This window comes from Pinus tabuliformis, chromosome 6 (genome assembly GCF_031772625.1).
Source record: "Pinus tabuliformis cultivar Carrire ecotype Pingquan chromosome 6, CPIR1, whole genome shotgun sequence".
In the NCBI taxonomy this organism is placed as follows: Eukaryota; Viridiplantae; Streptophyta; class Pinopsida; order Pinales; family Pinaceae; genus Pinus; species Pinus tabuliformis.
In genome coordinates, this window is record NC_142292.1 from 6,491,139 (window position 1) to 6,507,240 (window position 16,102).

The 16,102-nt window shown below is 36.6% G+C and overlaps 1 protein-coding gene across 2 annotated transcripts; it reads left to right on the forward strand.

Annotated features, from left to right (window-relative positions):
* The first annotated feature begins 4,342 nt into the window (after nucleotides 1-4,342).
* On the forward strand, nucleotides 4,343-13,688 carry LOC149256936 (E3 ubiquitin-protein ligase UPL3-like). Of its 2 annotated transcripts, XM_089413181.1 has the most exons (10): nucleotides 4,343-4,874; nucleotides 6,372-6,416; nucleotides 6,618-6,734; nucleotides 6,912-7,082; nucleotides 7,172-7,398; nucleotides 7,557-7,727; nucleotides 7,817-7,978; nucleotides 10,863-10,958; nucleotides 12,070-12,246; nucleotides 13,163-13,688. In XM_089413181.1, the coding sequence occupies exons 5-7, from the start codon at nucleotides 7,348-7,350 to the stop codon at nucleotides 7,976-7,978; spliced, it is 384 nt and encodes a 127-aa protein (XP_089269307.1). In that variant the 5' UTR covers nucleotides 4,343-4,874; nucleotides 6,372-6,416; nucleotides 6,618-6,734; nucleotides 6,912-7,082; nucleotides 7,172-7,347; the 3' UTR covers nucleotides 10,863-10,958; nucleotides 12,070-12,246; nucleotides 13,163-13,688. The 2 variants fall into 2 exon arrangements, with proteins under 2 accessions (XP_089269307.1, XP_089269310.1); XM_089413184.1 differs by lacking the exon at nucleotides 10,863-10,958.
* Nucleotides 13,689-16,102: the final 2,414 nt, after the last annotated feature.

Consider the following 16,102-nt stretch of genomic DNA (forward strand, 5'->3'; position numbering starts at 1 on the left):
ACTCTGATTGGGCGGGAAATCTAGATGATAGAAGATCAATTACAGGTTACACCTTTAGCATTGGATCTGGGGCCATCTCTTGGTGCAGCAGGAAGTAACATACTGTAGCCTTATCCTCAACAGAAGCAGAATATCAAGCTATGTGTGCAGCAGCATGTGAAGCAGTTTGGTTGCGCAAACTTCTCAAAGGTGCAGGGGAAGAGCAGACAGAAGCTATGGTTATCAATTATGATAATCAAAGTTCCATCAATCTGGCTTACAATCCTATGTTTCATAAAAACACTAAACACATAGACACTCAATTTCATTTTGTTAGGGAAAAGGTGTTGTCCAAAGAAATTTGTGTTGAATATTGTAATTCTTGTGATAATATGGCTGATATATTTACTAAGCCTCTGGGAAGACTGAAGTTTGGGTTGTTTAGGGACATATTAGGTGTGTTTAAGAACCCTTTCTCCATTAAGGGCGAGTGTTAGAATTAATGGAGAATAGGCTCTTCTTGTTAGATAGTTGTGATTTTCCTTTTCAAAGTTATTCAGCTCCTATTCTTCAAGGATATGATTTGTTGTCCCTAACAAATTGTATCTATTTAATATTGGAGATTAATGTGAAGCCTGTGTGGCGTTTTGCTTGAGGTATCTTCTAGTGATTCGCACCTGTGAGCTCCTCTTGTGTTAGTTTGTCATTTCATGTCTTCCGTGTGCTACTCTTGACATGAATGCACTTCTAGTGCCCCGGAAGATCCTTTGATAACATGCTTGGGAACTAAACATTTTATCATTTAATTGTGAAGCTTTCCTCTGTTCATGCCTTTGATTTACTAACAAGTCTATTTATTATTATTAAGTTTGTGCTATTTAGTAATATTAGATTTTATTGAAAAGTTACCTATTGAGTTTATGTTTTTATCCTTATTAGCACAGGAAACATACGGAAGCTTGAAGATATGATGACATTTTTCATTATCAGAAATAAATTAAAATGTCATTATATTTTATTCAATTTTGTAATGTTTAATTTTTTAATAAGGAATATAAATAAATTTTTTTATAATAAATATAAATAAGTATTTTATATTATTATGTAATTTTATTTTCTTTATTGTTTATTTATTTAAAAATGATTAAAGTTATTTCTAATTATTTAAAATTAATTTGATAATTGAAAATATAGATTTGGAAAATGATATTATTAAATATTTTACAATTAATAAATTATAAATAATCATTTCTATATAAAATTTTATATTATACATTATTTGTTTCATTTTGTTTCCCTAGATAGTAGAAGAGTTTCAAATATAATTTTGCCCTTCAAATTTTATGTTTTTATGAATGGCAATTTAAAATATACAAACTCTTTTATGGTGGGGGTAAGGAGACAAATTGAGATAAATAATTGAGTTGGAATTTCAAAACCTAACATGTTCTATAACCGACATTTAATTCGAATATATATATATATATATATATATATATATATATATGCGCCTCCCTTAAAAAAATGGTTTATAAATCATTTTTAATTTGACATTGATGAACAACATGCCGTTATTGGGGACTTTTGTGATGAACTTGGGGTAATCACCAAAGGCGGCTACCTTACCTATTTGAGAGATTTTCCAAGGTTTTAATTGGTCAAGGATTAGTCGCCTCTTCTTATCTGATTCTCAAATTAGTCAAAGCAACTACGCCAATTTCTCTGTATAAATGGGAATCACTGAATCGTATTCCCATTATAAGTATCGCTTTCTCCTTTATGCAAGCCCTTTTCACTTTATAGGCAATTACCTTTTCCACTTCAAATATCGCAGTTTTTCTAAAAATATAACATCCACACTTAAATGGCAGAGACCTTCTTAAATATATTAAGGTTAACATATAATTAATTTTTATAAATAATTATGAAATATGTAATTATTTGTTATAATAAAAATCAGATTTTTATTACATTAATTATTACATAAAAATATTTTTTTGCTAATGGAAATTTTATTTTTAATATAATTTTAACACGTTAAATATGTAGATATTATTAGTTTTAAAAGTCAATTAGTTTGTACTATATTATTAATTAATTAATTAATTTTTTAAAAATATTTAATAATATCAACAAAATAATGACTTGTCATATAGAATTCAAAACTAAAAACTATTAATGTCCTATTCTCCTTATAGAAGCAGGTCTTTCTCCTATTGAGAGCCTAGCTATGCTCAGGTTTCTGTTGTACAAGCGCAAGCTCAATAACATAGCCAATCATAGACTTCCTAAGATAGCTTTAAATTCCAGCCAAAACCACCTAAGGCTTAACCGAGGATGGCATAAGGACACTAGGGCCTGGCTAAACTATTGGGAGATCAATGAGAATGATGCTTTGCAAAACATAAATAACATTAAAGATATTGTTACTTCTAAGTTCAAAGAAAAATTGTGGTGTGAGAAAGATTTAGCGTCTAAAAGAAAATTAAGTTATTATAAGAAGGTCATCAACCCCACCCTTGAAGATCAAAAGTATCTCTCTATTCTAACTAGCTCAAAGAAGAAAATTAATATAGCAAAGATTAGAACGAATTCTCATGAGCTCCATAGTGAAACTGGCCGCTGGGCAGTTCCTAAAACGCCATGGATGGAAAGGATCTGCCATATTTGTGAGAATAGGAGCATCGAGGATGAAAACCACTTCCTCTTAGAGTGCCCTGCATACAACCACATTAGATCTCAATTTCACAACCTTTGTTACAATACTGACCTTCCTAGCCTTTTACAATGCCAAAACTATAGTGAACTCGGGAGGCTTCTCTCCAAGCTTTTTGAGCATAGGAATAAAATCTTAAATCAAAATAAATAATTTGTCTTTTTAGGTCCGATAGATCATTATTTGGTCTCAGCGGACGTTAACCATCATCATCATCATCATCATCAAATAAATATAACTATAACTAATTAATTTATATAATGACTTGTCATATAAGATTCAAAATTAAATACTATTAATGTTTTATTAAAGAAATATAATGATAACTAATTAATTTATTGTAAACATCAGAGAAGGAATTAATTTTTTATTTAATAAATGTGAATGCAATCGATTAATTTGATTTAATATAATACATATATTTATGAAGCATAATAAAATTAAAATATGGATTAAATCACTTTTTATAATATGCAGGGGTTTACTATTAATTAATAAAATATTTAGTTTAAGAACATAAACGTATGATGAATTTTAGCAAATGGATTAAAGTATATTAGAAAGTTGAGATAGCTTTATTTAGCATTAATACGATTTTAATGAAACAAAATATCATTAACTCAAACAAACCATATCTTGCTGAGTAAATTTACTACATTTTAATAATTGAAAAAAAAAATTAAGTAAATATATTCAACGTATCTCTCACAAAATATTATTGGTAACTTCAATACTTGAATTTTTTTGAGTGAATATATTGAACATATCACCCACACATATATGCTTGACAATTGAAGGTGAATATTGATTTTGATATTGCTTGCAGAGACTAGTGGATGCTGCATCGAGAAGTCCATTCAAGACATGTATGGAAGGGCCTACAAACTTTTTCTATTAATATGAACATTACCACTCTAATAACGCTTATTAGTCCCTGCCATCTGGCATCCGGCAGGGACTATAGTAATCGCAGGGACCCCGACTTAGCATTAGTTGACCCCTTTGATTCTCTGTTATACGGCGGTTAGAGCGCGGATGTCCTAAGTTTCTAAAGCCGTTAACTGTTAGCCATCCTTCGCCATCTTATTTGGCCTCTTCCCGAGGCGAAAGAGGCCCGAACTTAGGTTAATTTGCAAGTTATCGCTAATTTCAGTGTGCCTGACCGTTAACTGTTAGCCTTAATGCTAGCATTACTTCCTTACAGGTTTCGTTATTTCCTAAACTATATCCCGATTTCGTAAACTATATCCTAAGGTCGCAGGGTTAACAGGTGTTGTGCTGCATCGCATCGGTGTGCTGGTATTGACGGGTGGGTAATGAGGTTCTCGCCATATGCTTCTGCAAATCTTTTTCAACCACTCGACTTCGCTCACAAAGGTCTCGAGTTTCACTCACATCGGGAAGGAGGAACGAGGATGGCTTGTGGAGCTAGGGTTCATCAGAGCTTTGAAGTTGAGTTGGGCGCCGACACACTAGTCGATCTTGATAGAGTAACCCACGAAAACCTTGCATGTAACCAGAGCCTGGTCTTGTACATTATGGTGGCTGGAATAAGAGCATACATTTGGACCTCTTCTAGGAAATGCATGAAAGGCCACATTCAACTCCCGAAAGAACTCAGGAAAGGCGGAAGGAATGGATTCAGGAAAGGCGGAAGGAATGGATTAGCAAATGATGGATTGTTTTGGGCGTGCTCTGAACCAGAGAAAACCCTTCCAGTCACCTACGGGCTTCATTTCGAGGGTTTAAGGGTTTGGTTTTCCTCAGTAGAGACGGCAGAAAAGGCACACGACGACTACACAAAGCAAGGAGCATACATTTGGACCTCTTCTAGGAAATGCATGAAAGGCCACATTCAACTCCCGAAAGAACTCAGGAAAGGCGGAAGGAATGGATTAGCAAATGATGGATTGTTTTGGGCGTGCTCTGAATCAGAGAAAACCCTTCCAGTCACCTACGGGCTTCATTTCGAGGGTTTAAGGGTTTGGTTTTCCTCAGTAGAGACGGCAGAAAAGGCACACGACGACTACACAAAGCAAGGAATTTGCAGGTTGCACCGTCAGCCAGATCATGAACCCTCAGAGGCGAACAGAGTCCCATGCTAAACGGAGAGAAGAGAGAGCACCTGCAGAGGCGATAGATCTTCTCTGAAGAATTCTCCAGTATTCGCTGCACTGCTGTAAGTTAGATACATTTGTACATAGGTTGGTCTAGAGCTAAATTGCTAATTGATACATGTATCATGAGCACTTCCATATGTGCAACCCTAAAAAATTGAGTTCTTGTAGAGAATTTAATACTACCAAATTATTTATCAATTGCTACGAAATTGGAAAATAATCCATCCTCAATGCTCTTGAATATTGAATCTTTGAAAATCCTTTTAGAAACTGCTTCCAATTTAAAGAACGATGCATTTTCAATACCTATAGAGATTGAAGTTTTGAAATCCACATGAAAAAAATTCTAAAACATCATAATATGATTTTTCATGATACTCTGTACTCTGAGATTTGAGGAAGCCAGAGTTCTTCCAAACTCTTTAATTAATTACGCAACTCTTTGGGTAGTTTTCTGAACTCAACAACATTTTACTCTACAGTAATTCATGTTTATATCCATGAGCAATTTATATGCCTTTCGCTCCTCCTCTGCGAAGCTCCTTTGTTTTTCCAATAGCCTATTCATTTTAACATGCTCTTCCTCAAACTAATGCCCCAATTCTGCCATAGAGGAACTATGGTACTCCATGCTTCGTAACTACCTCTGAAATGGCCTTGAAAGCCCTTCCACAGATATGACGAAAAAGACATAGAAGAATACAAGATAGAAAGAGAGTTCTCTGAGCAATTTATATGCCTTTCGCTCCTCCTCTGCGAAGCTCCTTTGTTTTTCCAATAGCCTATTCATTTTAACATGCTCTTCCTCAAACTAATGCCCCAATTCTGCCATAGAGGAACTATGGTACTCCATGCTTCGTAACTGCCTCTGAAATGGCCTTGAAAGCCCTTCCACAGATATGACGAAAAAGACATAGAAGAATACAAGATAGAAAGAGAGTTCTCTGGTCCGAGCATCCGACCTTCCGGTAACCTAGCCCTCCTTAAGACAACGATTTGCTAAAGGGATACAAGCCATTATTACAATAAACTAGAGTTCTGATGCGATAAATGAAGGGCTCCTTCTCTATGGCCTTCTTCACATTCGAATTGAAATCGCAGAGCCATTTCTTTCTGATGGCAAAGAAATCATCCTCCAATGGAAAAGGATTCCACTCTAGGTCTAGGTCTGCAACCATCGATTTTTCAAATATGCGTTTGTGGGTTTCTTCAATCCAGGAAGAGGATGGACTTGAGTAGTAGTATTCCACCAGCTACAGTGCCCGGGTTTCAGGGTTCAATCTCCCTGATCACAGCTGTTAACCTGATGCGACCTTAGGTGGCCTGCTGTATAGCTTGCATGTGTTATGCTAGGGAGATAGGTGTTAGGCACATGGCCGTCATGTAGGGCCCACAAGGTGGATAAAAGTTTCGACTTTCATTTTTATTTTTATTGACATCGGTTGATTTTCTTATTTTTATTTAAATTTGAAATTTGATGTTGCATTGTCGTTTCTTAGTTGAGAGCTGGTACAGTTGAGAGCTTACTTTTGTTGGCATGTTATGAATCTGTGAAGGGGCGGACAAGCGGAGGAGGATCCGGCCATAATATTGAGATACATGTAAGTATATTTTCAGGGTTTGCTAAGGGGGATTGTAAGAGGGATGATGCCTTCGTGCTGGTGCTCTAATGGCAGTGCTATCTTATCTGGAATTTTTCTCCAGTGGTGTTCACGTACAGTCGCAAAAGTTGTATTTCATTAGCTTTTGTTTATATAGGAAAATTTAATCTTATGTTTGAGTCTGCTCTTGGAATGCACTAGAGGGTAGCATTGTCCACTGCTGCAAACATTTGCAAGAAGATTCCATCTGATGCAGCGGAATTTGTAATGGATGCTGTGCCAATATTGACAAATCTTCTTCAATTTCATGACTCAAAGGTAATCTATTTTTTGCATATTCTCCTTTCATATTTAACGTAGGAGTGCATTTATAAAGATGGCATAGCGTTAAATTTATATTTGTTTGTGTTCTGTGTTCAATTTTTATTGATCCTTTGAATGTTTACCTTGAAGTACATTTCCTCCTCTAGCCAATGATAAATATTTGTTACGCAGGTGGTCGAAGATGCATGTATTTGTTTGACTCGGGTTGTAGAATCTTTTGCCTCTTCTTCTGAGAAATTAGATGAACTCTGTAATCATGGCTTGGTTACACAAGCAGCAAGACTTATATCTGTCGGTACTTCTGGAAGTGGCCAGTCATCTCTTAGTACATCCACATATACGGTATCAACATAAGTGACTTATTTGTTAAAAAAATTGGAAGGTTCTGTTATAACTTATTGCATGGTCTCATATTATCAATTGGCTTGCAGGGTTTGATTAGGATTCTATCTAAATTTGCTGGTGGATCTGCTTTAGCTGCCAAGGCACTTCTTGATCTCAATATAAGCGGCATTGTTAGAGATATTCTCACTGGCACTAGAGGGTAGCATTGTCCACTGCTGCAAACATTTGCAAGAAGATTCCATCTGATGCAGCGGAATTTGTAATGGATGCTGTGCCAATATTGACAAATCTTCTTCAATTTCATGACTCAAAGGTAATCTATTTTTTGCATATTCTCCTTTCATATTTAACGTAGGAGTGCGTTTATAAAGATATTTGTTTGTGTTCTGTGTTCAATTTTTATTGATCCTTTGAATGTTTACCTTGAAGTACATTTCCTCCTCTGGCCAATGATAAATATTTGTTACGCAGGTGGTCGAAGATGCATGTATTTGTTTGACTCGGATTGTAGAATCTTTTGCCTCTTCTTCTGAGAAATTAGATGAACTCTGTAATCATGGCTTGGTTACACAAGCAGCAAGACTTATATCTGTCGGTACTTCTGGAAGTGGCCAGTCATCTCTTAGTACATCCACATATACGGTATCAACATAAGTGACTTATTCGTTAAAAAAATTGGAAGGTTCTGTTATAACTTATTGCATGGTCTCATATTATCAATTGGCTTGCAGGGTTTGATTAGGATTCTATCTAAATTTGCTGGTGGATCTGCTTTAGCTGCCAAGGCACTTCTTGATCTCAATATAAGCGGCATTGTTAGAGATATTCTCACTGGTTCTAGCCTGGTGCCAGGCATGTCAGGTTCCCTTGCTCTGGACAGACCCACTGATTAGGTACTTAAAATATTATCGTTCATCTGACTGTTATTCGTGCTGTGTTAAAAAGTTGAGACACATATTGACTATCCGATCTGAAACCACACGTGAATAGATTTTGCTTGAATGGTACTAGACAAATAAAATAAAATAGACATTTATCTGTATTGGAGAGTCAGGGAGTTTCATTTAGAATATTCCCATTATTGTTTTTCAAATTCTATGTTATTTCGACTTCTTAACTTCATGTGCTAGACAAATTATAAAGAAAATGCATATGCCATTGCTGTGGAACTCTAGTTTTTCTGTAGCAAAACTGAAGTAGTTATATCTTTCTATATGAACATGCATGCACCTGCCCCTCTGTCCAATAGCCTTCTTCTTTGTAGGAGAGTTCTATTGATTGCAAATCTCGTGTAGTGTCTTATTTCCAGGCATTTTGCTTTTGGTCTTTGTTAGTAGCTATGTAGTTACAAGAATGGCTGAGGCTGGAGTTTACCGGAAAATCTTTTGTTGGCAGAGAGTTCTAGGGATTGCAAATCTCTTGCAGTGACTTGTGTCCAAGTCCAAGCCTTTTGCATGTTTTGCATTTTGTGTTTTTTCATCTGCTGTCCAGGGTAGTGACAAATGCCCAAAAAATTGTTTCTTGTGGCTTGGATTGTAGGTGTGTGTTACCTGGCATAAAACTAGTCATGACTAACGAAATTGTCACAATTCAACCGGGAGAACTTACGTTTCTCTGTAAGTGAATAGCGAAGCTGTTGCAATTTTTAGTTCGAATGTCAGTCTATGCATGTTTTGCATTTTGTGTTTTTTCATCTGCTGTCCAGGGTAGTGACAAAACTGTAGCATTCCTATTGACCGAAATCAATCCAGAGCTATCCTTTAAACCTGATCTGAAGGTGTACAGTAGGGTTGCAAAGGGTTAGCTTCATTTCAACTGCCAGGTCCAACATACCTCAAATGGTGCACAACTGTCAATGGTGGCTTGTGGATCAAAGACTTTTAACATTTGCAGATGCTTGTGCTATGTATCTAGACTTGTCTATCAATCAACAACTACAACATTTCCCAAAATTTATTATTGATGAAATACATACTGTTAGGATTTTTATGCCACATATCCCACAATGGGGTGCAGGTGCAACCAAAATTCTCTTTTCCCATACATCATTTGAGCATAACTCATAAGCAGTGATGTGACTGTACAATAGGGATCTGTTGTTTTATTACAAGTTACTAATGCTACACCTCTGCCCAAACCCTAATAAGGTTACAACGAACTTGTGAGGGTACAAGAATTCCTCCTATGGCCAAAGTTGGTCCTAGCAAACAGAAATAAATGCCATTGCCTTACAGTAGGGTTGCAAAGGGTTAGCTTCATTTCAACATTTCATAGATTGTTGTGGTAATGCCAGAATTGTTCATGTGACACATATACACATGTTCTGTCTCTTACTGATGGCCATACTCTTGTCTATCAATCAACAACTACAACATTTCCCAAAATTTATTATTGATGAAATACATACTGTTAGGATTTTTATGCCACATATCCCACAATGGGGTGTAGGTGCAACCAAAATTCTCTTTTCCCATACATCATTTGAGCATAACTCATAAGCAGTGATGTGACTGTACAATAGGGATCTGTTGTTTTATTACAAGTTACTAATGCTACACCCCTGCCCAAACCCTAATAAGGTTACAACGAACTTGTGAGGGTACAAGAATTCCTCCTATGGCCAAACTTGGTCCTAGCAAACAGAAATAAATGCCATGGCCTTACAGTATGGTTGCAAAGGGTTAGCTTCGTTTCAACATTTCATAGATTATTGTGGTAATGCCAGAATTGTTCATGTGACACATATACACATGTTCTGTATCTTACTGATGGCCATACTCCGTTTTAAAAGCAGAGATCATTCTTCATAATACAGAAACTCACGAACTACTTTGAGTTTTGATAATGAAGTTAATAGTCACCCAACATTTATCCCTCAACACTACTAGTGAAAGATAAACTTGGAATTAGCCTAAAATTTGCTTCTATTTCATGGAATCTTTATGGTAACTTCAATATGGCTAATGTTAAAGAAGAGCTTGGCAATCTTCCTACAGGATGGCATATTCATTACAAATCAACTTGGCAAGCTAGAATTGTATGAATCAAATAGTGTTGAAAGGTTAATTATCGTTAAGGCCAGTATACCTTACCCAACTTCAGGCTTAACAAAGATACAACCCTTAATTCGATATTGTCATGCCTGTAGGAGAGTGCTTTCGAATGGTAGGCTAATAAAGCTAGTCAACATCAAATAATGTACAACAAAGGTTTTGCTAACAACACAGAGCCCTTCCCTCAACAGAATTTGTGACAACAACAAATGGTTCCAAAACGTAAATAAGGTGACCCGTCATACTTTGACCTCACAATCCACGATTCCACACTAGCATGAATGAAGATGACTAATTCCGAGGTGTCAACTCTGTGATTGCACCTTAACTGCTCACTGAGCATAAATAGTGCAATTAGCATCATTGTGAATAGATGAAATGAATGTATCTTTTATTTAACACCCAATAGTTTCACGGCAGTGTTCAATCAATTGGTTATACGCTTAATCCATTCCTCCAGTATTGGAATTGCAACAATTAAATCCAATTTCATGTTCGTGAGCCTCTTCTTGGCATCGAAGGGCAGTTATGGTCACACATTGTTACATTGTCACACATTGTTACACTGTGGTTTCTATAGTGAACGTGGAGGCTTTGATATTGATCTTGAAGATAAAAGATTTATGAACAATTTTAAAGCTGTTGTGTCAACATTTATAACTCTCAAGTTATTCTGATTTGCTATTAAATCAGAGTAGTTCTGATTTAAGTGGATGAAATTCAGGTGTGCTATGTAGCATTTTGGGATGAAATCACATTGTTGGAACAAGAAGCAGAAGGAAAGAAACTTGGTGAGAGACTGAATGGTAAAATTCCAAAGGTCAGTCACAAGGTTTGCTGTTAAAATTTTTGTATTTATTCCATATTCGGGGTTTAATCTTGTTGAGATCATAAGAGGACAATGGATCTATTTTGATCTCTTCAACAAACGCTAATCCAGTTATCAAACAAGCAGATTTATAACACCACTTAATATAGATGAGAATAAGGATGTTCATATACCATTTCTCCATCCAACATAAGATAATTTTATTCATGTCCAACAAATGACCGCTAAAGTAAGTCAATGGGACTGCCGTGTCATTGTTGTTCGCAATCTGCCTTTCAGTGATCAGAGACTGAATGGTAAAATTATTGTATTTCTTCTATATTCTGGTTTTATTTTTTTTGATATTATAGGAGGACAGTGGATCTATAGTGATCTCTTCAACAAAACCCATGACCAAGGGAGCAATCCAGGCTTTGATGCTTACGAAGCCAATATCCCCTGCCAACTCTATGGCTTCCAGATCAAACCCCATGAACAAGGGAGCAATCCAGGCCCATAGCTGCTACAGCACCAACACTTCCATTAACCAAGGGAAACATTCTCAATTACTCCAAGCTTGTTCAAGAAGTACACCAACTTCATCCAGGGACAGAGAGAATGTCAACAGCTCAACCATAGAAATACGTAGGAGTCTCACTGCTCTGTTTCCACACACATTTATTATCATGATTGTACTTGATTAAATAATCCTGAAGCTACCCTGCTTCTCAACTTGCTATTATTGTATCGTGCACATGGCAATTTGTTTGGTAAGAACAGGCCAGTGATAGTCCTGTTAGAAGTGTGCTCTATGCTGTTCCAAGAGAGACAAGAAAGTTTCAAGGTTATAAGCTGCCTCCAGATACCAGATATTTCTGAGATTTTTGTGGGGGCCCAAATGTTTGAACTTTGGCCAAATATTTCTTTTGATTCAACAGTATGTTACGTGAACAATTTGTTCCGTATGCTTGGCTGGATGCATGACACTTTAACTGATTGTGAGTCTGATGTTCTAAACTGTTACATGGTTTGTCATATGCATAACTAAATACACTTACAATTTTTTTGCGGTGCCTAATCTCAACACTTGTATTTAAATTTTGTGGACTGGTTTTCTGTTTAGGTACAGGAGACAACAACTGTACACTGTGGTTTCTATAGTGAACGTGGAGGCTTTGATATTGATCTTGAAGATAAAAGATTTATGAACAATTGTAAAGCTGTTGTGTCAACCTGCACATTTGGTGGAGGAGATGATCTTTACCAACCTATTGGCATGTTACAAACATCATTAAAAAAGGTTTGTATTTATAACTCTCAAGTTATTCTGATTTGCTATTAAATCAGAGTAGTTCTGATTTAAGTGGATGAAATTCAAGTGTGCTATGTAGCATTTTGCGATGAAATCACATTGTTGGAACAAGAAGCCTTTCTAAGCTACCCTGGGCACCTAATTTCGCATTTACTACTGCCGCCACATCCATCATTCCATATGCCATTTGCTCCCCATGTCAGATCGATATGCCCATCATTAAATACTGGCCTGATCCAATCTGATCTTCAAGATTATTTCTGCACTTAGATATTGACATAGATGCTCCCCATGTCAGATCGATATGCCCATCATTAAATACTGGCCTCATCCAATCTGATCTTCAAGATTATTTCTGCACTTAGATACCAATCTACCACCAAGATTGCCCGATGTCAGATACATCACTTCTGCCGCCAAATACATCATTCCACATGCCATTCGCTCCCCATGTCTTATCGACCACTTCATTGCACCTCAAGTATTTTAGCTCCATTCACACTTAAAACCACCTTACAAACACATTGAACTTTTGTATAAATTGGCCTCCTCTGCACCTGGATATTCACATACACCTCCCCGCTTCACATAACATGGAATCCATTAGCATAGGCTGACTGCAATGTGAAATAGTTTTGTCATTAAGGCTTTGCCTACCTTTTGCTCTTAGCTATTTTTATTAAGCCCTGTTGTGAATTAATCTGAAAAACAAAGAAAAGCAACTCGATGCAGCACACTGAAACAATATATTCATTTGTCATGGCTTTGGGTTATGATCTAATTGTCAAATGTTAGCAAGTTTAAATTTGCTCTTAGCTCTTACTACCACTTCTTAAAAACTGAAGCCTACGACATCCCATGTCCAAAGAATGCTTACCATGTATGATTTATATCTCTGATACAGGTGTACAACGGATGCTTCAAATATGCATTTGGGTACGCCATCACCGGCTCTGCTCAACTGCAGACAGCATGTATCTCTCGGCCTACAGTCAATGTCCGTGTCCTAATAACTTCATAAGTTAGATAAGAACTTGAATCAGATCGACTGCAGTGTGTAATAGTTTTGTCATTAAGGCTTTTTCCTACCTTTTGCTCTGAGGAAAGCAACTCGATGCAGCAAAAATCAATGTCAATTTGCTATCTCTGATTTCAACGATGCTTTTGTTAATGGGTGACACTTCTGGTATACAGAAGCTGCATTTTGCTTCTTAAAAACTCAGTTCCTTCCAATACTCTAAAAGTTTCACTTTCGGATGCACAGTATAAAATTTCTTAGCAGTAGCATCACTTGGTGCAAGTGTGGCATAACTGAACTTATAAATTTGCTATCTCTGATTTCAACGATGCTGTATACAGAAGCTGCATTTTGCTTCTTAAAAACTCAGTTCATTGTTTTATGCCATTGACTATATATTGATATGTGTTTTCCTCTACTTTGTAGTGCGTAATAGACAGGCTCAACTTGCTTCTTAAAAACTCAGTTCATTGTTTTATGCCATTGACTATATATTGATATGTGTTTTCCTCTGCGTAATAGACAGGCTCAACTTCACGCAGGGACTCGCTGCGTCGCAGCTCCCCTTGTTTAATATGAAAATATTTAGCATTCCTTATTCCACCAAGATGGTCCACACACAAAGCACTTAGTAGGCCTTATTTTAATAATTTTAAATTATATGCACTAATTAATTGACTCCTACGTAATTGTTAGGGAAGTTAGGAAGTTAGGGTAGCATTGAGAACAACTAGCCCATGTCCTTTGGCTCTAGCTTTGTCATCCAAGGTCACATTTCTTAATTTACTAACTCATAACATTTTAGCAATGATTTCAAAAATCGTATTTTTTTGAGTGTTATTTGTGGGTGTTTTATGATTCGCTTAAAATATTGAATTAACTAATTGATTAGCTTTTTCCGGTTATTTTCAAAGAAAAATTTAGATGTTTGTATTAGCACTCATGAATTCCAAATTTCACTTCATGATCTATTTCTTATTTCTTGGTGAATTCTAATATACTAACTTTTTCATTGTTTATTTTAGTGTCATTTTGATTATTTTTGGAGTTCCAATAAAGAAGCCTTGGAACGTGGAAACTTAGGTAGCGTACTTATTTGTTGAATTGTTAGCCTTACCTTTTGACTATGGCTAGAGGCTTCCATTTCTCCTATAAATTTGGTTGATGTACAACATTTTTTCTCAAAGTAATGAAGTAATCCTCTTTGTTCTTCAAATTATTTACTCTATGTATACAAGGCTTTTATGTATTGCACTCTAATCCATGGGTGTTTTACACTTTTACATTGTATTTTACATTGTGTTTGAACTTGACTACAAACAACTTATTTTTATAGAGATCCATTTTTGTCATCTAGTAGGAAGCGACATTTCTTTGCGGCTTTGATAGATCTATGTTGGAAGAGTAGACAACAGTTATTTTTCATGATCTTCACAGTAGCCACTTTTGTTGGTTAACTTGGCTAGTGTGGGCTATTGGAAATAATCCTAACTATTGCATTCACTCTACATAATGTTGACACTCCATTTCTTTCGAGAAATCGTGTCATAATTTTTTCTTAAGACAGAAACAACTCATAATTAAACAAAGTTTAACTAATGTACCTTTCCTTGTATGATTGGGCATGTACCTTGTACCTCATTTTCCATGTTTTCATGCAATCGACAATAGTATGCATATTTGACAAGATGTGTGCTCTCCTAGCACATGGTTGCTACCAATCATTGAGATGGACAACTGACTTATGCACGGTGACGAATCTGGAATACAACATCCGCATGACTGCTTCGAGAGATGATACTTCATCCAGTATCTCTCTCTTCAACTTTGCTCTGGCAGATGATGTAACATGTTCTCCTCCCTGCTTGACTACTTGTAACTCCTTAACCATGTGCTTATTCTTAGCTATCAAGAATCGAACACTCAAGCTGGTGTCTTCGGCATATGCTCTGGTAACATCAACCAATTCTGTTGGATGCTTGCGCACATCTGATACGATCACCCATTCTTCAAACTATGCAAGAGATATCTAAACATCTAGTGTAGGCACTCTACATGACTGCACAACTGTGTTTTGTGAGTTGTTGAAAGATATGTTCTGCACCTCCGCTTTCGGATTGTCTTCAAAGATCTATGTGTCTCCTTGATTTCTTGGGACTTGCTATGCTTCTAAATCTGGTGAAGCCGGTGGGGTGACCTCTTGGTTCTAAGGCATGGGTCAATATCTTGATCTAATTCTAGCTAAAACATATCCGTGTCCATCTGCTCTATCATCTGTTCAATCTCTTGAGCTAAGTCCTTCTCCTGCGACTGCTCACCTTGTCTGCTTTGTGCCAACTGCTTGGATGAGTCTATAACGTGTGTGGATGCAATTTAATCAATCTATGCATGTTGCGCCTTCTGTTGTGCATGTTCCTACTATGCTTCCTTCTCTCTTTTGCGCAGCTTCTATTCTTCCTTGAGTTGCCGCTTCAACTCTTGCAACTCCTTTTTTGTTTCCTTCATCCTTTGTTTCTCTTGTAACCTTTGCACGATCCTCTTGTTGCGTTGTCGCCTCTTAGCCTCAATCTCCAAGGCTTCTTTTAACACAAGTGGATCCGCTTTGAACTTGAAGCTTTGTTTTGCCTCTGTACTATCAACAACCTTCTCCTGCCTTTGTCACACGCAGGTCTACTACCCTCTGTTGTTGTTGATGATGCTACTCTATGAGATGTTCCTTCCCTCTACTTTGCTAACCACTCTAAAGATATGTTGACTCGTTCATTGAGCCTAGAGGAGTGATAATAATATCTCCATGGGTTGTCCTCAGGCTAATGACACGCCCCG